At 41.5% G+C, this 21,837-nt stretch overlaps 1 protein-coding gene and 1 long non-coding RNA gene across 3 annotated transcripts in view; one reads left to right on the top strand and one right to left on the bottom strand.

Moving 5' to 3' along the window:
• Positions 1 to 11,253, top strand: part of COMMD10 (COMM domain containing 10) — a 58,979-nt gene extending 47,726 nt beyond the window's left edge. For both annotated transcript variants that reach the window (XR_014211987.1, XM_082191666.1), the window contains 2 exons: positions 10,510 to 10,569; positions 11,055 to 11,253. Coding sequence is in view for 1 of the 2 variants with exons in the window: in XM_082191666.1 (XP_082047792.1) it covers positions 10,510 to 10,569; positions 11,055 to 11,093 (99 nt within the window). In the remaining variant the exon portion in view is untranslated. The remainder of the gene's footprint in view (positions 1 to 10,509; positions 10,570 to 11,054) is intronic.
• The window catches only part of LOC309514515, a 170,582-nt gene that overhangs the window by 133,809 nt on the left and 14,936 nt on the right, over positions 1 to 21,837 (bottom strand). The gene's annotated exons all lie outside the window — the stretch shown is intronic.

The following is a 21,837-nucleotide window of genomic DNA, read 5'->3' on the forward strand; positions in this document are numbered from 1 at the left end:
AAGAACGGACCTCCGGAACGAATTAAGTACGTAACCCGAGGTACCACTGTATTGATTACAGTGGAGCCTATTTTAAGAAAAATATACTTAAAACATTGGTGTGCATTAATGATTTAGCATCACATCACTAGTTCTGGTAGGTTCTTCATCATGGCTCAGTCTTCCATTGTCTTAAAATTTGAAATATAACATTTCCCAGTAGACCTTAGGCCTTCCGGGATAATCATGTCCTTGCTTTTGTATTTTCATATGGCTATCATATCACTACTGTCATTATGAATTAGGGCTCATATCCCCTGATAAACAAACTGTAGTTCTGAAATACACACAAAAATGGCTCAAAGTTCTGTAAATAAGATGGGAAGATGCCTGTCTTTAAAGTATATAGTCTTCAGCCTCTGTTCATAAGGTTCTTCCAGGAACATCGACGTTGTTTATAGTAATGTTACTGCTTATAGTAATAAATGTATTCACAGGACTAGTATTTTAAATGAAAATACAAGCTTTGGGACACTGATACACAAAATATAGGAAGACTTGGATTATATTCCAAACAAAAAGTGGTAGAGTTCAACCTCATTGATATGAATGACCCAGGGGCATTCATAATATTGACAACAGATATTTAAACAAAGATGAGTGTTGTTGAAATAGCTGTACTTTCTTATAGAACTGAATGGTTAGACGTGTTGGAGGACATATCATGGATTAGATTAAATGGGAGGTTGGAGTTAACACGTTTTTTATAGAATTGCAGCCGATTTTTCTTTCCACAGCTTTGTGGAAGAAAACGTGATGAGTCCAAATGTCCAGTGAGGTGCCAATGAGAATCCAAATCAAAGCAACCTTAGCTGCTTGGTGTTGAGCCTTGGGATATAGCTGTGGTTTCTTATAATAAAGTAAGCAAATGATGTGATGTCTTGGCTCAACATAAACACTTTTAAACCCGTGTGACTGGGGGCTTTTCTAGAGCTTCATTAAAGATAAAGGGACCCCTGACCATTAGGTCCAGTCGTGGCCGACTCTGGGGTTGTGGCGCTCATCTTGCTTCATTGGCCAAGGGAGCCAGCGTACAGCTTCCAGGTCAAGTGGAACGCCATTTACCTTCCCGCTGGAGCGGTCCCTATTTATCTACTCCAGGGGTCTGCAACCTTTAAGACAAAAAAAGAGCCACTTGGACCCGTTTCTGAAGAAAAAAAACTGGGAGCCGCAAAACTCGTCATTATAAAAATAACTTTTTTGTCACTTTCCCCTCACTAGTATCCGCCCCGGAGCCGCGGCAAAGGTGTAAAAGAGCCACATGCGGCTCCGGAGCCGTGGGTTGCAGGCCCCTGATCTACTCACACTTTGACGTGCTTTTGAACTGCTAGGTTGGCAGGAGTAGGGACCGAGCAATGGGAGCTCACCCCGTCGCAGGGATTCGAACTGCCGACCTTCTGATCGGCAAGTCCTAGGCTCTGTGGTTTAACCCACAGCGCCACCCGTGTCCCTTCATTAGCCTGAAACAAATTTCTCCACACTGAGCACAATCTAAGCTGGTTTGGGGAATTTTGTTGATGATGTAGAAGAAGCTGATTCTATTTTATTGGAAAGCGTTATTGAAGAAGATATGGACCAATCTGTGTCTTGCATATTGTATTCTGTTTCTTTGAATATGGTGACATTAGTTTGAGTATATGAAATATTATTAGTAAGTGTAATTGGTTCAAAAGTTTTTGCTCACCTGGTAAACCTACACCTGATAAAGGTCATTGTTCAAGGGCGGTCCTAATATATTATTATGTACATCACTTCATCCATTTTTAACCGCTCTTGTAGCAGCACTGAGAAGCTAGAGACTGACTGTGGGATCTGCAGCCTCTTCTTGCATAGGTTGGAAGGAGGGAAATGTGGATTGCCAAAGCCAAATGGCGTTACTGGATCTGACCTTCAGAACCTGAGTGTTATGACGCAGGGCCCAGAGTCAGATTGGGGTGTGTGTGTGTCCTGATGGGAGACGCTGGATCTTTTGCTATTGCTGCCTCCTTTGGCAGTGAATCATCTCCACTTTCTCTGTAATTTTATACCCTTCTGTCATGTTGCCTCTTCCTTGCCTTTCCTCTAAACTAAAACAGCTATGTTGTTGAGAAATATTAACTTGCTTTTCTCATTGCCTTTCCCTCTTGTGCTGCAACTGACTTCATTACTCTGGAGTTTAGGCAGTAATGTAATTTAAAAGATGAAGTGGTATGTTGATTCATTTCTGCGATTAAAATATTACTGTACCAAACAAAATGGATTTTGACTGAGGAAGGCAGAGCTTTGCCTTTTAGCCTTTCTCTCTCAAATCTCTAGCTAATACAATGTGATTAAGGTGTGTGTTATTGCATTTGATACAGTGTGCTTGGGTAGGAAAAGAAAAGTTCATTTTTAATACGTGGGATAAGATAACACTTAAGGAAAGAGTTGTTTCAATAGAAGCTCTTTCTTAATTTAATCAATGATTTTCAGTTAATAGTAAGAAGTCCGATTACAGAGCAATGCTAAGCCTTAATGATTTTCGAAAAGCAACTCTTAACATATATATTGCATTTTATGTTTGTGGCTAAGCTTTTTCCTAGTGAGCTTTTAAATCATAGTGGCATATCTGCACACACAGGCACTTTTATACACACACACACACACATAAACAGCAGTAAATCAATTCTCTATTCTGATTGGCATGTAGTTGGTAACCTAATTCGTTCAATGTGTTCTGTTTGAGAATGTAAAAAAGCAGAAATACTGTGCCAGATAAGAGATCAGTACAGAAGGAAAGTAACTCTTGAATGGTCACAGTTTGCTCCTGGCAAAATTTCTTCAGCAGGTAAAAAGGTCAAGGAAGTCCACAAAATGTTCACATTTCTGTCCATGCTAATGCAAGTAAGTATCAACTTGTAGTGTAAGGTAGTGGGTTTGGAAAAATAAAATAAAGCTGCAGTATAAAAACCAAAACAATCAAAGTTGTTTAATTATGCCCAGACTAAATCTTACTATAGAGTTCCATAACAGATAAAGACAGCTTCTGTTTTTGTCCCATTAATTGGATGAAATTGCAATGGGCTCTGTTCCCATTGAAATAAATGGGGCAAGTCCCATTTAATTTCAGTAGTAACTAAGTGCAGCTAACTAGTGTGATTAAGGAACAGATCCTGGCCTATGAAATATTTATTATTATTATTATTATTATTATTATTATTATTATTATTTGGGTTCCCATCGAGGAGGGGAGTGGATTTCCATTCTCTCATCCATGTGGAAAACACTATGCTATTAAGGTTTTCTCTAACCTTCCCACTCCTTGCATCTGAAAACAGGTCAGTTAGGCAGCCAGCTGCTTCACGCCATACCTCCACTTGTTCTTCAAAGGGCTGACAGTGACGATGCTTCAAGCCATCTAGTCAGATTTGTGATTTTGTGGACAGGGCTAGAAGTGCAGCCAGGTATGTTGATATAAGGTACTGCATAATCTGTGCAATCTAAAAGAAAGCTTCACAAGCTGTATTTTAGCTGAACTCGTGTTTATTTTCATGGGATTAAATAGTATATTGGGCAGGTAACACTGTGAAATCCCAATATTATTAAATAATAAATGTTGTTTTTACTCCACATAGCATTAGACTCTTAAAAAGTAAAGGGTATATACTAGGCTTCCATTAATTTCTACCAACAAACTATTGAAAATTCTGACTGCTTCTTTTGCAGCAAGAGCTATTTTGCAGCTTATTCACAAGCCAACCTGTCTCTCCATCTGCCTTCTTAGATGTGCCTGACATTAATTTGCCATGTTAGTGCCTTTTTTTTAAAATGTAGCTTTTAGTTTTAAAACTTGACATCTGTCAGTATTATGCCAGTTTTACTTAGAACTGAGATGACTTTTTCATGTCAGAATCTGCATGTTTGATGAGGGGTACCCTTCTGACAAACAGCTAAAATATTTCCCAAGAAAAGAAAAGGGGGGGAAAAAAGTTTCCTTCAGTTTTTATCCAGATCTTGAACACAGCTCAGATGAAGCTGTGCAAAAGGCCATAAAGGCTGGTTTATTTTTGAAAGACTTCTGGGAGCCCTGCAAGCTTGGAGATGCTCATTCCTTCCTCAGTGCTGCTGCTGCTTGTTGTTGTTGTTTATGTCGTTTACATTTGATGTTAGCCGCTCTGAGCCCGGCTTCGGCTGGGGAGGGCAGGATATAAATAAAATTTAATATTATTATTATTATTAGTCTTGTCCGACTCTTCGTGACCCCATGGACCAGAGCACGCCAGGCACTCCTGTCTTCCACTGCCTCCTGCAGTTTGGTCAAACTCATGCTGGTAGCTTCGAGAACACTGTCCAACCATCTCGTCCTCTGTCGTCCCCTTCTCTTTGTGCCCTCCATCTTTCCCAACATCAGGGTCTTTTCCAGGGAGTCTTCTCTTCTCATGAGGTGGCCAAAATATTGGAGCCTCAGCTTTACGATCTGTCCTTCCAGTGAGCACTCAGGGCTGATTTCCTTAAGAATGGATAGGTTTGATCTTCTTGCAGTCCATGGGACTCTCAAGAGTCTCCTCCAGCACCATAAATCAAAAGCATCAATTCTTCGGCAATCAGCCTTCTTTATGGTCCAGCTCTCACTTCCATACATCACTACAGGGAAAACCATAGCTTTTACTATACGGACCTTTGTTGGCAATGTGATGTCTCTGCATCGCTTTTCTCCCAAGAAGCAGGCGTCTTTTAATTTCGTGGCTGCTGTCACCATCTGCAGTGATCATGGAGCCCAAGAAAGTAAAATCTCTCACTGCCTCCATTTCTTCCCCTTCTATTTGCCAGGAGGTGATGGGACCAGTGGCCATAATCTTCTTTTTTTGATGTTGAGCTTCAAACCATATTTTGTGCTCACCTCTTTCACCCTTATTAAAAGGTTCTTTAATTCCTCCTCACTTTCTGCCATCAAGGTGGCGTCATCTGCATATCTGAGGTTGTTGATATTTCTTCCGGCAATCTTATTTAGAGCCAAATCATGGATTGGCTCCGCCTTACATTTGAACCCAGGCCTCTGGCTTGTTTCTCTCCAAACAAACCATGAATGGTAGTGCCAAGAATAAAGCTTGGTTACAGCTTGTGCTTTGTTTTGAGCCTTGAACAAAACAAACCACGAACCAAAGTTTGGGCATAACGCTAAGCCAAACCGTGGTTTGATTCTGCAGGACCTGTGAAGAGTAAAGCAGATGCGATTTTTACACACTTGCTTATCCATGGTTTGTCTTATTGTTACGTGCAAACTGGACCATTGTTTTAAGCCATGTTTTATTTTGTAAACTGAGACGCTAATTTATTGTATTTTCATCTGCTAGAAAGGATAAATTTTTATGCTGCATTTTAGTGGGGCTTTTTAACGTGGTTTTTAAATTATTACCTTGCATTTTAATACTTCTTGTTTTGTAAGCCACCCAGGGAATGTGTGTTGATGGACAACATATAAACCTTGTAGTAATACAAAAATAAAAGTAAACACAGCACAGGCAACATTACAAGTCAAGGTAGGAGTCCAGCCTTAAATATATATTTTTAGTGTTCACCATGAGTCTCATCATTCATTTATTTATTACATCTTAACAGTATTTATATGCTACCCAATACCCAAGTTCTCTGAGTAGCTTACAACAGTAATAACATTACTTAAAAAGTAAATGAAATATGCAGCATGCTGTCAATTCTAGGTTGCCAGTCACTAATACAACTGCACAAAATGTGGCAATATTTTAAATACATAATTCTCTTTTCATATGTGTTCCCTAGAAAGGCAGGAAAAAAATTAGAACCAAGTACATACTGCTTTGTGTCAAAATGCAGACTGGAAGTTACGAATGAATGAAATATGCAACATGAATCAGTACTAGGCTGAGTTGAAGTGTTTGGTGCTAAAGTGCTGAAATCTCTCAAGTCAGGCATGAAGAACCTTTTTGGCTTATAAGGATCTAACCTCATGGGCTAAAATTGACAGGTGTACAGGGCTGCTCATTTGTCAGTCACGTGATGTCACAATGCCATCAGGTGATTGGGTGATTTGAAGTCCCAAAGACAAGATTTCAAAGCACTGTGCACAGCTAAATCCTGCACACCTGATTCAGCAGGCTTTGGCTGTGCCATAGAGTCAGAGCCTGGATTCCCTCACCAATGCACAATCGGAAGTGCACTTTAAGCTCGTTGGCAGCTGCACTTCTACAGGCCCTACACCTGATGTCACATATAATGTCATTTATGGGTCAGGTGACCGTGGTTTAGGTAAAAGGGGCCAAAATTGAACCGCTGGAGGTTCCTCACTCCTCTCTTAAATAATATTTCCCTTGCATCATCAGTAGATTATTTTTTTCAAGACCAACTTCAACAGTTTACATTTTGATGTGTCGTGAGCTATGTTGTAAAGGTAAAGGGACCCCTGACCATTAGGTCCAGTCGTGGCTGACTCTGGGGTTGCGGCGCTCATCTCGCTTTATTGGCCGAGGGAGCCAGCGTACAGCTTCCGGGTCATGTGGCCAGCATGACTAAGCCGCTTCTGGCGAACCACAGCAGCGCATGGAAACACTGTTTACCTTCCCGCCGGAGCGGTACCTATTTATCTACTTGCACTTTGACGTGCTTTCGAACTGCTAGGTTGGCAGGAGCAGGAAACAAGCAAAGGGAGCTCACCCTGTTGCGGGGATTCAAACCTCCTACCTTCCGATCGGCAAGCCCTAGGCTCTGTGGTTTAACCCACAGCACCACCCGCGTCCCTTGAGCTATGTTGTACTGTTGGTTTAATGTTGTAATTGCTTTTTTTCTTTTTTCTTTTACTTTGGTTATCAATTGATCCAGGACTTCTTTTTAGTGGAAAGCAATGTAGAAAATGTAATATACCTAAACCCTTTAAAGTATAAGAAGTTCTGAATGTTGATGATGGGTGCCAAGGATATTACATTTAAAACAAAAATTAAAGTATAGCAAAATTTCCAGTCAGCGGTACTCTTTCACAGCATTGTTATATACTTATTTGTTGAATGGTTTAAAAGATACACACAAAAGTATATTGAGGCTTTTCTTCTGTGACTTTCTGTGAACAGTTTTGGGCAACGTAGTGTCTACGCTAACCAGTGCCAAATCTCGACTGACAGTTGAGCAAAGATCCAAGTTTTATTTGTATAGCGTGAAGAGGAAACTTCCAGTAATATTTTCTAACGTTTGTGTGTGTTTGCTTTTCAGAATTGTGTGTTAGTAGCATTGATTCAGTTTGCAGGTGATAAACTAGGAGGTTGAGACACTACAGTAAGTTGTTGTTTAGAAATGGGTCCCTCTTCTGTTGCTCTCTGTTTCAAGGCCGACAGAACATTTTACAAATCTTTCTCTTTCCTTTTAGCATATTATGGTGTGTGTTTTTTATAGAGAGAGGAGCAATGGGAATCATGGCAGAAAGAACTCCTTTTCCAGGACTTCTATTTTTTTATTCACTACCCCATTCCCAGCATTGCTTTGTTCCCTCCACTAGAGCTAAGACTAGTCTCTCATACAAATTACTGGTCCTTTGTAAGTTTCCCCAGATTGCTAGAATAGGGGCTTTTTCTACTGAAGAGAGAAGGCGGCACTGAGGTAGACATGCTGGCCCCAGTGATTTTATGGCTGTTAATAGCCACTTTTAAGGGTATGCATTGGGCAGTGTGTTTGCTTATGAAAATTCAGTATGCCAGGCCCAAGTTCCCTGAAATAGTTGGGCCGGTGGTCAAATCCAATCCTTGTAGTTCCTGTTTTCTTTCCTGCCTTCAACCGAAGATGCATATAAAGCACATCTTAAACCACTTGGGGGGAAAGAAGTGTCATTTTAATTTGTTTAATCTTTTGGTCTGGCATGGTCACAACTGATTTTATACACCCGTTATAATAATAAATCACTTTACAGAAGGTCCAAGTCTAACCTTTGTACACATCTTATTCTGAAACTCTTATCTGTTATAAAATAAAGGTTATGCGAGTGGGTATTTTAGCAGTATCCAGTGTGTGAGAATGTCCTTGGGACCTACTTAGTTGCTTGTTCCTCCTCTTGCTTCAAACATAGCTGAAGAAACCTTTTTATTATTTTTAACCTTTCTGGAAAGCCAGAGTTCATTCTGAGCTCCCCTGACTTTCTTCCTGTAACTGTTGGGGATGGGGGTGGGTTGGGGGGGGGGCAGGCCAGCTCCTTATACTGGCTGTGGCAAGTGATGTATTTAATGTATGTGTCATGTTACATCCATGTCTGAATAGGCAAGAAAAATACTATATCAAAGGAAAAGGATTACCTTTTACAATATTTTGCTTAGCATTCTGAAAAGCTCCAAAAAATTTCCACCTTAAATCAACATACATTTTACATTATCCTTGTTTAATGTGGATATACCAAGTAAGCTTATTTTAAAGAGCACCACCCCACAGTTTAATAAACCATTCATTTACCTTGGGGTTCCAATGTTTAGTATGCAGTAGTCCGGGCACTAAAATCAGAATCTTTAGCCTTCAGAAATTATTTCCTTTTAGGTAACTTGATCAACAATGTCTACTGAAAGATTAGCTGCTAATGCAGTAGTTTTACCCGAAAAAAGTACACTGGAGTGAGTAGAATTTTCAGTGCAACCTTCAAGCAAACTGAATGGGGTTCTTGTCCCAATTTGTACCTTAATATATCTCTTAATTGGGCTGGAGTGTACTTTGTGTGTATGCGTGTGTTTGCCATCAATTTGTTTCCTGCACCTCCTTCCGTAGTCAGTTGTGCCAAGAAGAAGTTCTTCCATACAGATCGATAAAGCAACACACCAGGATCAATACAACAGTGACAGCTTTTCTACAGGGATAGTTGGGCCACTGTGGTATAGAGAACAGTGTGCTGCACCTGAGTTGGGGAGACATGAAGTGTACTTTTGGACAGGTCATTCCCTCGTGGCCTAACCCACCTGCCGGAGTTAGTTGCGGTGCATCTCTATGTCCTTCTTCAGCTCTGGACGGGATGCAAGTGTGATAGAAAACAGGGCTACGTAGCTAGAAGCAAATGCAGAGGCACAATCAGTGTAGGAAGACATCACATGCATGCTTTTTTTGACTCAAGTAGACCATCAGGTTGGATATAAAGGTAAGGTAAAGAGCCCCCTGACCATTAGGTCCAGTCGTGACCGACTCTGGGGTAGCAGCACTCATCTCGCTTTATTGGCCGAGGGAGCCGGCGTACAGCTTCCGGGTCATGTGGCCAGCATGACTAAGCCGCTTCTGGCAAACCAGAGCAGCACACGGAAACGCCGTTTACCTTCCCGCCAGAGTGGTACTTATTTATCTACTTGCACTTTTGACGTGTTTTTGAACTGCTGGGTTGGCAGGAGCAGGGACTGAGCAACGGGAGCTCACCCCGTTGAGGGGATTCGAACCGCCGACCTTCTGATCGGCAAGTCCTAGGCTCTGTGGTTTAACCCACAGCGAGCGCCACCCGCGTCCCTTGAGCTATGTTGTACTGTTGTTTTAATGTTGTAATTGCTTTTTTTCTTTTACTTTGGTTGTCAATTGATCCAGGACTTCTTTTTAGTGGAAAGCAATGTAGAAAATGTAATATACCTAAACCCTATAAAGTCTAAGAAGTTCTGAATGTTGATGGAAATGGCGTTTACCTTCCTGCCGGAGCAGTACCTATTTATCTACTTGCACTTTGACGTGCTTTCGAACTGCTAGGTTGGCAGGAGCAGGAACTGAGCAATGGGAGCTCACCCCGTCGTGGGGATTCGAACCACCGACCTTCTGATCGGCAAGTCTTAGGCTCTGTGGCCACCCGCGTCCCATAGGTTGGATATACATATGGAAAAAACAACAATGCCTAAAACAATGTATTTAACGCCACCATCAAACCACCATAGGCTTACTAATGCACAGAGCTGTTATCTGTTTCATCCACTGTGTCCTTTTTCCTTTTTCCTTTAGTTTACCACTGCTTTGAAGCAGCTTGGTTAATCGTTAACTTTGACTAGAACGACTGCGCGAATGGCTCTAGCAATCTCAGCATGAAAAGTTCAAAACTGTTAGATTAATTTGAGGTATTAACTCTGAGCTGATGTACTTGCTTTTAACGGCTCTGTGAGTTCAGTCACATTCACTGCCTGCACAGTCTCCCTGCAATGGAATTTGCCAGCACTTGAAAGGACTACTGAGAAAGCTGAAATGTAATCTTGTATTTAAAAAGAAAAGCACAGCAATGAAATAATTTTCTTCCTTTGCATCTACTTTTGTTATGACTTGGAGAACAACTTCCAGAGGAACAAATGAAGTTGCAGACCAAAAAACATCATTTCTCTCTCTCCATAATATAAATATGTATGTACTGTGAACATCTGTAGGAGTTTGTTGGAGTATTCTGCTCTTTTATGTCCCAAACTGCTTGAGTTAAAACTTTAAGAGTCATGATGCCTGAAGGAAGTGTTGCGGGTAACATCACGTTATATGGGCTGACTCTTTTCTTCTCTTTCACAGAACATGGAGAAAGTGTTTGTGGAATTCAGTCATCAAGAGCTGTTTGAGTTCTATAACAAGGTCTGTACTGGTGCTTTTACAGACTTCCTAACATTTTGATAACCTTTCTTTTACCTTTAATAAGTCTTTATTACCAGTCCTTTGGTTCTAGCTGTTTTTGGTTTGCGCTTTCCTTGTAAACATGTAATAGCTTCATCCCCCAAAGCACTGCATCTCTGAGTTATGTCTCCTATAAAGCACTAACTGAATGCAGGTTTCACATTTGCCGCTGAAGTGCTTTCGAACAAGGTGATGCTTGCTATACCCTTTTAAATCTACAAACTTAACAAAAGGACAAGAGACTTTCAGTATAGCATATCTTTATTTGTGCTTATAAACATGGTGAACTCACCCAGTCAGAATAAACATTTATATAGATTGCAGATTTGCAGGAATTAATTTCGTGGGGAAACACATTCAGGATATATTTAATTTGCATAGTTTATTATTTCTCTTCTACTTTCCATGTTTCTAAACATTTTTCTTTTTTCTTTTCTGTTAAATAGTTGGAGACTATACAAGCACAGCTGGATTCTCTTACGTGATACTGTGTGAAGACTTAATTTCTCCCACCACATTCCTCTCACTTCAATATTGAAGATAACTTGGCTGGCAGTGTTTGCTGAAATACTTAGTTGGCTGTTGTCAATAAATGGCTTATCTCTTCTTTGGCCAGTAACTTAAATTAAATCATTGATAGGAAAACTGAAGTTCTAATTGACTTCATCTCCTCAGAGTGCCCAGGGTTCAAGAACATGTATCATTGAAGGGCAGAGTATGGCTACCTTGTTTTGCTGTTCTTTGAATTACTTTAAAATGTATTGTGCTCGTTTTGGTTTTGGTTACGTTTTTGCAGAGAAGATGGTAACTTAAATATTGGTGGTCCATAAATGAAATGTGTATTCTTATTGTTTTCTAAGACTGTAACCTATTCAAAAATTCTATTTTTAGTGGGGAAACTCCTCAGACTAGATGGATGAAGGTCTTGCTTACCTTCTTACCAAACTAACAATGAATCCAAGTATAGTCCACATAAGCTTTTGAACCCTGCATATGCAGATCCCAGTCAGGGATAGTCCCTGCCTCTCCTAGTTTATAATCAAAATTAAGAAATCTAGAAATTTTAAGGACAGATTTAGTTTGAGGCACAATTTGGGTCAAGCACATGAGATGGCCTTTTCTTGCTTTTCTCCAAGTTTTATAGATTTGATACTCTGACAGAATTTATCTTTTTACTATGCCTGTACACCCAGCTGTTCTTCCTTCAGAATGGTCTTTTATGTGATTTCCAGGCATTCTCCCACTTAAGGCAGTAACCAGGACCAGACTCCTCAATTCTAGCTGGTATATTTCAATACCACTATTCTTTAAGACTATGCCTATTCAAGACCCTTAATTCTGCTAATGGAGATGAAATTTTTCCTTAGCTAATGAGTAATAACTATTTCCACCTGTATGCTATCATTCCCATCCTTTTCCATGAGGTCCCAGCGTGGGCTGCAACTATTTAAAAATACAGTGTTTAAAAAAACCAGTTAAAACAGATTACAATCAAGAGAACAGGGTGGGTCTTAAAATATATATCTCAGGTGTCAAAGGCAACAGTAAGGAGGTGTGCTTTAAGCATTTGGCAAGAATTATACAATGAAGATGACAGATACACACGTGTTTGTTTGTTTTGTGTGTGTAGGGGGGGAATTCTGCAATGTGGGTACTCCTGGAGTGGATCCCTTCTCCTGGAGTACCCCTTATTTCCCAGAAAAAAAAAATTCTGAAGGTGGTAGAACTACAAAGTGTCCTCTCTGCCGATGTTGGCACCCTAAACCCCTACCTAACCTGGTGGCAAGTCAGCATGTCAAAGTTCAAAGACGAGGGGTCAATCCACACAAAGTCTAACCTGAAGCGCAGTCCCATAGAGCACCAGGCCCATCCAAGCCAAGGTCACCAACATGGGCAGTTGAGCAGACACAGCACCTCAGCTCTGCTTCCCTTTGGTACTTTGCATGCTGATTGCAGCACCTGGGCTTGATGAGGCAACTGACCCTCACCTGTTCCAAGCCGACTGCAGCTGAGGAATCACACCTCTCTTCCCAATGCTAGCAAGCCTCCAGCTAGTGAGCTGGGCTGTGGGCCCTGGCCTGCCTCAGTCTCCTGGATCGCCTCTCCTGCTGCCCCCTATACCTTAGAGCCTGCCATGTTCATGGAGAAAGGGGCCCTGCTGCTCTGGTTCCTGTGCACCGACCTTCATCCCCATGCCATTCTCCATCACCCCGTGAGTACTTCTTTCCAAATTCTCTGTATGTCCTGGTGTGTCCCAGTCCCAGCTACACCCCTTGCCGGGATCCCCTTCCTCCTCCCTGTTGTCTTACCAGTTCATCTTTTAGACGCATGGGGCTTGTTGCTGTAACCACTAATGGTTTGCTGGTCTGGGAAGAAATAAGATGCTTGTATGGTATATTACTGAGCAGGGACAGGGACCTTTTTTCCAGCCTATGAGCTGCCTGCTCTTTTGGGCAGCCTGCCATGGACCATGTGCGTTTGGTGGGTATGGCAAGACACAAAAGTGGCCAGAGCCAGTGTGGTGTAGTGGTTAAGAGCGGTAGTCTCCTAATCTGGGGAACCGGGTTCGCGTCTCTGCTCTTCCACATGCAGCTGCTGGGTGACCTTGGGCCAGTCACACTTCTCTGAAGTCTCTCAGCCCCACTCACCTCACAGAGTGTTTGTTGTGGGGGAGGAAGGGAAAGGAGAATGTTAGCCGCTTTGAGACTCCTTAAAGGGAGTGAAAGGCGGGATATCAAATCCAAACTCTTCTTCTTCTTCTTCTTCAGAGCAATAAATGTAAATTTCACCTTTGTGCAGCTTGGTTTCTACACACCCACCCTCTCGATCCTCCAGGCAGGCAGGCAAGAGGCATTACCAAGCATTGAAGGACATATTCAAACCGGGCAAAAAGGACTCGGGGTGCAAATAGAACCAGTGAGCAGTGGGGTTTGGGGGCGTACCAAAGGCTTGATAGAAAGGCAGAGAGGGCCACATTTCCCCAGGCCTGAGGTTCCCTATTGCAACGCATGCAAGAAACAAGGAAGGAGCAAAGCTGGACTGAAATCTCCATCCCAACATGCAGAGATTTCTCAGGTTTGTAGAGAATTTTATGTGGCAAGGAGTTTACACACTCTACCCTGTGTCTGCTATCTGACGTCAAACAGTTAAGCAAAAGGTTGTGTGCAGCAGTCCTCACTTACTTGTTACTTACAACATAGTGGAGGGACCATTGTTGGAGGAACTGGACACGAAGGAAAGGGTTAATTTCCTTCATGAGTTTAATCCTTCCATGTATGAGATAAGCTAACAGGTGCAAGGTCAGCCAAGCCAGTTGCTATGACAGCGATCCAGTGCCAAGTGATTAAGGTATGTCCGGTCAGTGAGTCCGCCCGTGAGTCGGGAGTCTGTGTTACGTCTTGAATTGCTGGAGCAACTGAAATGCTTTCTACTTATCTGTATCTGTATCTGCAAAGCCTACAAGGGGTGTGTGTGTGTGTGTATCACAGAATTGTAGAGTTGGAAGGTACTCTGAGGGTCTTGTCCAACCCTCTACAGTGCAGGAATCCTACCCACAGCTGTCAACATCAGGAACTGTATTACTGAAGCCTAACCTTGAAGTCCAACTATTTTGGACCTTAAGCTGCCTCTGTGTAGTGACTGGAACTGGGGGGAACTTTCGCTGTGTGAGTATCCCACCTTCAATTCCCAACCACCATCGCCCAATAGTAGGGCATATGCTTTCTAGGGAGAGGATTCCAGGTTCAGTCCCTGCCATCTCTGGCAAAAGGGATTAGGTAGTCGGGGAAAAGGCTTTTCAGCCTTAAACCGCAGAGAGCTGCTGTCGGTCAGAGTACGCGGTACTGGCCTGGATGGATGAACAGTTGCACCTTGGTTAAGACAGCTTCCTAGGTTCCTATTTATTAGTGCATATTAACTCCCAATCTATGCAAAACAATTTCCCTTAGAGATGGCATGGTACATTGCCATCAACCTACCGTTGTCTTTTAGTAATTGATGTGAGGTTACTTGGCTAATTAAATATGATGGTAATAGCATGGCTACTGTTTTAAGTAAATATGATTCAGTTCTGTAGAAGAAAGGAGGAGGATGGGACGTAATGTTGGAGAAGCAGAACAGATACTGTGTCCTACAGCTTGCCAGTTTATAATTACAGCGGTACCTCAGGTTACATACACTTCAGGTTACAGACGCTTCAGACTCCGCTAACCCAGAAATATTACCTTGGGTTAAGAACTTTGCTTCAGGATGAGAACAGATATCGTGCTCCGGCGGCAGCAGGAGGCCCCATTAGCTAAAGTGGTACTTCAAGTTAAGAACAGTTTCAGGTTAAGAACGGACCTCCAGAATGAATTAAGTTCTTATTCCGAGGTACCACTGTACATGGGTATTTATGACAGAGCTGAAGCAAAAAAACAAAAAAGAATGTGCTGAACTGTAACTATGAATCATTTCCAGATTTTGCAATGATTTATGTTCCAGGCTCAACTTACATCTTCTGAAAAGCCATCAGCAGTGTTTTTGCATTTAGTAGGCAGCAGTATAAAATCTCAATTTACTGGTGACTTTAATTTCCTGCTAAGAGGTATATGGTTCATGATCAAAAGTAAGATAATATAACCTGAAGTCACTGAGTGGATTATATGATTCTTCTCAGTGATAAGGATGCCAGGTATGTGTACCATTTTGCGTGCTTTGTGTTGTTGTTTTTTATGTTGCAAACCACCCTGAGATCTGCGGATGAAGGGCAGTATACACATTTAATAAAAAATAAAAAATATTTTTAAAATAATACCGTAGAGCTGAAGACAATTCCATACTTCCTGGGCATGCAGTATTGATCCATAATACACCCTTTACATATTCTGCGAAGATGCTGATACTGTAATTCCCCACATTGTCCCGGCCTAACCTAATGGGTGCTGTTACTAATTTCTGCCTGACTTGATGGCCAAAGCAGATGAGAAGCCATTCACACTACTCTCAGTTGCTTGAATGACTTAAAAGTAATTACCGGTAGCAGGCACAAGGCTCCCCCCAAAAAAATAATAATCTGGAAGTGGATGGCACCCCAGTGTGACTATGGGGGTGGGATGGTGCTAATTCCTCTGTGCTGTGGTCAAGATAAAAAAAACAACTGCACTGTAAGCCTGCTTATTTCCAAAGGAAGAAAAGGCCCATTCACATCAATGGAAGCTTTTCTTCCAATGTAAATATCAGGCATGATCCTCCTGATCAGGACCACCGAAGGGGGCAAAAAGGTAATGCCCCTGTGGCGATCACACAGGGCCCCTGGAAGTTAGACGGTGGTTTGACCCTGTGCCACCACTGTGATTGCTTTCTTCGCTGCCACCACCCTGTTTCTCACAGGGACACACGGAGTCCAGACAGTTGTTAACATTAACAAATAATCAAGTTTATTTTTAAATGCAGGAACAATTTTTCTTGTCAGTTTCTTAGATCTTGGTTCCTAACAACTTCAAACTGATTATTCCCAACTATCTATCTGACTCCACCTGACAATTCCTCTCACTCTCTCACAGTACAACTCTACCAACCCACAGACTTATCCTCCCTCTTCCTTCTTCAACTCCCAAAATCTCAACTGACTTTCAAAACCCCCCACTCTAACTTTTACTCCCCCCTTGCATTCCCACTGGCCAATCACATTCTCACTCATTTAACCCTTTCCTAATGACCCACCTAGGAGGCAAACGCCACAGCCCCCTACCAAGGTCTCAATTGGGATCTTCCTCCCCTCTGCTGCCCAGCTCCTGCTATTTTATTTTAAAGAGATATTTACACTATTTCTAATTGTATGAATGGTGACTTGTCTGTTTTAGCCAGGACATTCGATGAAACAGTGGCATTAGTTCCAGTATTCACTGATGACCATACAATGATAACCATCTCTCTCTCTCTTTTTGTTTTTTCTGTGTTAAGATGCTCTCTGAAAGATATAGGAAAAGTGGCATTATGCCTAAATGGCATTTCAGTGCGATTCAGAGTGTATTTCTCTGAAGTAGGAAAGTTCAGGCTGGAATTCATTTGGATTTCTTCAATCTATAAAAACAAGGGGGATAAGGGTTTGGATACAGTGCGGCATTTCACAATATCTCAGTTTAGACAACTTGTTTTGTTTTAGTAAAATGATTCCAGAATAGATACACAGATGGAATGGTGTTTTCCTAATATACTCCGTTAAAACAATTCAAAACATACACACACAACCTTACTGCCTGTTATTTCTTCTGATTTCAATTGCCTCTCTTAACAAACCGTTCAGAAAACCTCCCTCAAACCATCAAATGTGTTTAATACAGAAGCTGTTTCTCCAGGTGGGCCAGGTTAGGAGAAGCTCAGCACTTCAGATAGATTGTTTTTCCATTTAAATGGATTGCAGGCCAGTTCTGGGATCACTTAGGCCAGTGTTAGCTTGCTAGTTCTCTCCTGGTGCCCTTTTCCTGGTTGTTTCCTTTGCTTAGAAATCCTGATCTTCAAGAAATCTTTTCCACCAGAGGTTTCCCTAAATTCATAGAATCAAAGAATTTTAGAGTTGACTCTACTAAGACCCCTAGATCCCCTTTCACATGTAGTACTGGCAAACCAGGTGTCCGCCATCTTATTTGTGCTGCTGGTTTATTCCTGCCAAAGTGCAGAACTTTACATTTGTCCCTAATCAAATTCATTTTGCTAGTTTTGGCTCAGTTCTCCAATCTGTTAAGGTCATCTTCAAACCTGTCTTTTGCGACATTGGCTATCCCTCCCAGTTTGGTGTCATCTGCAAATTTAATGTTTCCTGTTTTGCTGCCCTGTAAGAATGCGGGTGGCACTGTGGGTTAAAACCACAGAGCCTAGGACTTGCCGATCAGAAGGTCGGCGGTTCGAATCCCCGTGACGGGGTGAGCTTCCGTTGCTCGGTCCCTGCTCCTGCCAAGCTAGCAGTTCGAAAGCACGTCAAAAGTGCAAGTAGATAAATAGGTACCGGTCCGGCAAGAAGGTAAACGCCGTTTCCATGCACGGCTCTGGTTCGCCAGAAGCGGCTTAGTCATGCTGGCCACATGACCTGGAAGCTGTACACCGGTTCCCTCGGCCAATAAAGCGAGATGCGCGCCGCACCCCCAGAGTCGGCCACGACTGGACCTAATGTTCAGGGGTCCCTTTACCTTTAAGAACCAAATTGAAGCCTGCTGGAATTACAACCCATAAAATGCTGGCGTTTGGTGTCTTGGAGAGTGCAGTCTTAGACTTGTCTTTCTCTTCGGTGATCTGCTGCTTGTGAAATGAAACTAAATGAGAACTTACCAGGTTCTAGGATATAATGTCTGAGCCATTAAGTTCTGCTGCCATATGTAACAGGATAAACTTCAAAGGTGAGAAACCAATTGGAAGAGTTTAGAAGTGTGTGGAGAACAGAAAATAAATCTGAAGAACTGGTGCTACTAAGATTAATAACAACAAAATAAGAAAGTCATATATTAAAAGGTAAAATATAAAATGCTGCACTCTGGAATGTATTAAGAATAGCGAGAGAACGTCATTGTAATATAAAATCATTCCATAACAACTCTAATAATTAATTATGGAATACCTCTGCCCAAACCAGTCCTGTAGGCTGCAGTTCTGTATACACTTACTAAGTGGCAAGTGCCATTTAATTCAGTAGACAGGCTTCTGAATAAAAGCATGCATGGTGCGTGCTTAAACCAAGTTAATATTTATTTTATTCTAATAAGTAATAATATTGGTTGTGGGCAGCTGAAATGGCAGAGAATAGAATCCACAGCTTGAAACCTAAGACTAAGGAGCTCAGATTATCTAGTTCAGTCTGTTGCATCTTACATGAATTTCCAGTACATGGATCTCTTCAGATATCTATCTAGGCTCATTTCCAAGCTTCCTTCCACGCAGCTTGAGTTTCAGTATCTGTCAGTCTCTTGTTGGATCTAGTTTACTGTTAAACTTTCCAGTGTTTTGCCATACTATTAAAATTGAACATTTTCAGTGCATTTAAAATGTATCAGATGCTTGCAGAACCTTGCAGTTTTTTCTGCACATAGTCATTTTCATTCGGTTGCATATAACTTAAGTTCTTCTCAGAGTAAACCCACTGCAATTAATGGACCTAATTAGTCATGCCGATTAATTTAAATGTATCTCCTAACATATGATTTAACATTGGATGCAGCAAATAGTTTTTAAAAGAGCACTAGCCCCCTTTGGTAGAACCAGGTTTTTCCTTTTTTGTCACTAATTTTAAAAGGCTGCCATAGAATCAAAATTATGCTCAAAGAGGAAGAGAAGGCCCATGATCCATTCCTATGTTCATTTACCTGGATAAAGTCTTGCTGTGTTTAGCAAGACTTAGTCTTATGTAAGTATACGTAGGATTGAAGCCCGAGGATTCAGAAGTCTGATAGTGGAAAATCCAGTTTTCACTCCATCTATTTCAGAAACCTTCTAAAATTCAAAACATATAAAATTCAACAATCAATTAATGATAAACCAACTGTTATTTTAACACTCTATATAAAGAAAAATCACGCAGAGCTGTTACATTAGTAATTTATACATCATTTTAAATTTCCAGACTGGGACTAAGACACAATGAATGTTCAGGAAATGGTAAGCAAAACTGTCTCCCTTCTGAAAAACTCTGTGTTGGACCATTATTATTTTCCCCATTTTATAAGATGGGGAACTGAGGCTGACTTAATGAAAGCCTTCCAGTGAGCAAGTTAGTAGATAACAGGTTGGCACTGCATTATTTTTAATCCATTGGATCATAGTGCTTTCTATGATATTATAGTTAATCTGAAGCTGTGTGTGAATGCTAGTGAGTGACACACACACACACACACACACTATATGATATAAGGGAGAGGAACTTTAGGGCAATGTCCTATCCACTAAACCATAGTACCAGATTTTACATCTAAGCTAAAAAGCTTTCAGAATTCTGCCAAACGCTAAAGAGTAAACCAGTGTGGTGATTTCAAATCCCTATTTGGCTAGAAGCCTGTTTCTTGAAATGTGGCAGATTCAAAGGTGTATTATAGATCTGCTACAACCTGTGCTATTTTTATAGAAAGAAGATGTTCCGGAACTCACCTGTGAGCTGAGTTCCCCTTTGGAAGCTACAGCAATGCTTCCAGAAGACTATATCTGTCCAGTTAGAACTTCTGCAGTGAATTACTGTAGTTTCCATATGTTCTTACACACTCTGAACATGGGGTGGGGTGGAGTATGGCGCAGCTTAGAGGTCAGATTGGTAAGACTCATCTGACCAGCATTATTTAAAATGGCTTATTGTTCAACAAGAGAGAGAGAGAGAGAGAGAGAGAGAGAGCATGTACCTGCCCATTGGAAAGGAAAAACAGCACAGTCAAGTCTTGGCATGCAGTTCCATTCTGAAAATGAGTAATTGTGGTATGAAATGACATTAGCATTTAACTCCCCGTGTTGAGGTTTTTATACAGGTAAGGTGTTGAATAGAAAAAAGAAAAGCAGACTTTATAATCCCACAGGGAAGTCATGTTTTGCTTATAAGGGATAATGAATTCATTCATTGGAGAATAGGATGCTTGTTCTGCTTGCATTCTGTATTGTCAGCTGAATAATCGTCTAACAAACTATGCCCTCAGCCCTGCAATTTCATTTCTTTCCTAATATGTACCATAAAGCTGCTAACCTCTTCAGCAAATACACCTAGGTCGGGGAATGTCAGGTTGTACAAACACCATTTCCCACTTGTATCTTTCTTTTAAGTAGTATTGATATTTGATTAAAAAAGATATCTGAAATAATGCTGATGGATAGCACAGGTTTCTCTCCCAGATGTATTTTACAGACTGCTGAAGCAAGGCGTGGAGGGGAGAAAATGAAACACTTTGTCAATACAAGATGTGCTAAATAAACCAGCTAGAAAAAAAGAAAAGAAGAGAAAAAGATGGGGAGGGAGGATTATGCTTAAGCAAAACCAACAAGTTTCTTTAAAGCAGAGATCTTGTGAGACAAGAGGGCTGAATCTACTGAGAACTTCTCTGATACCACCCCCAGTGAAATGTATAGGAAACATGCTGAAAGCACAGCTATGATCTTGTGCAGTTCCCATTCAGTTCAATGGCACTATGCTCAAGACATTGCTGTTTTGCTTAACAAACTGAGTATATCTAAGTGAGGAACGCATTCAGACAAGTTCACACAGCTATTGCTTCCAGCATGAGCTAACTTTTCCTTCTTGTTGCTGCCTTCTGTTTTGTCTCGTAGTGATTCCATGCATAGTCAGGGTTGTGGGCCAACCAATAGGTTTCTAAGTAATAATTGCTGTTTAGTTGTTTAGTCGTGTCCGACTCTTCATGACCCCATGGACCAGAGCACGCCAGGCACTCCTGTCTTCCACTGCCTCCTGCAGTTTGGTCAAACTCATGTTAGTAACTACGAGAACACTGTCCAACCATCTTGTCCTCTGTCGCCCCCTTCTCCTTGTGCCCTCAATCTTTCCCAACATCAGGGTCTTTTCCAGGGAGTTTTCTCTTCTCATGAGGTGGCCAAAGTATTGGAGCCTCAGCTTCAGGATCTGTCCTTCCAGTGAGCCCAGGTTTGAAAACAAATCAGAAACTATTTACAGAACAAAGAGGTCTGATGGCATCCCACTAACATAAAAGTGTGTTTTATGTGAGAGTAGGAAAATGGATGGACTTAGTGGTGTGACTCCAACTTTATATGCAGGAAACACAGGACTGTATCCAACTAAATCATTGAACAAAATGAAATGCCCCCCCCCGTCCCCCTAGTGCCTCCAAATCTGCTCTGAGGTTTTCCCCAAAACTTTGGAGCAGGTTTGGGGACAGGGGAGGACCACAATACCTCAAGGACCACCTCTTTCCATATGAACCTACCCAGAACCTGTGATCATCTTCTGAGGCCCCCCTCCTTGTACCTCCTCCTCAAGAGGTCCAGAGGGTAGTAACAGGAGAACAGGCCTTCTCTACAGTGGCTCCCCATCTATGGAATGCTATCCCCAGGGAATTTCGCCTGGTACCTTTATTTTACCCAGGCCTTGGGTTGATCTGATTTACATCCTATGCCCTTTTGAAATGTGTGGGGTTTTTTGTTGTTGAGGGAGGGTACTATTGGGTTGTTTTTATTTTTATTATGTATTTTGTGGTTTTATATCTTGATTTTATTCTGTGAACCACCCTGAGACTCCAGGTATAGGGTGGTGTG

Source organism: Podarcis vaucheri (assembly GCF_965113315.1).
Source record: "Podarcis vaucheri genome assembly, chromosome: 11".
NCBI lineage: Eukaryota > Metazoa > Chordata > Lepidosauria > Squamata > Lacertidae > Podarcis > Podarcis vaucheri.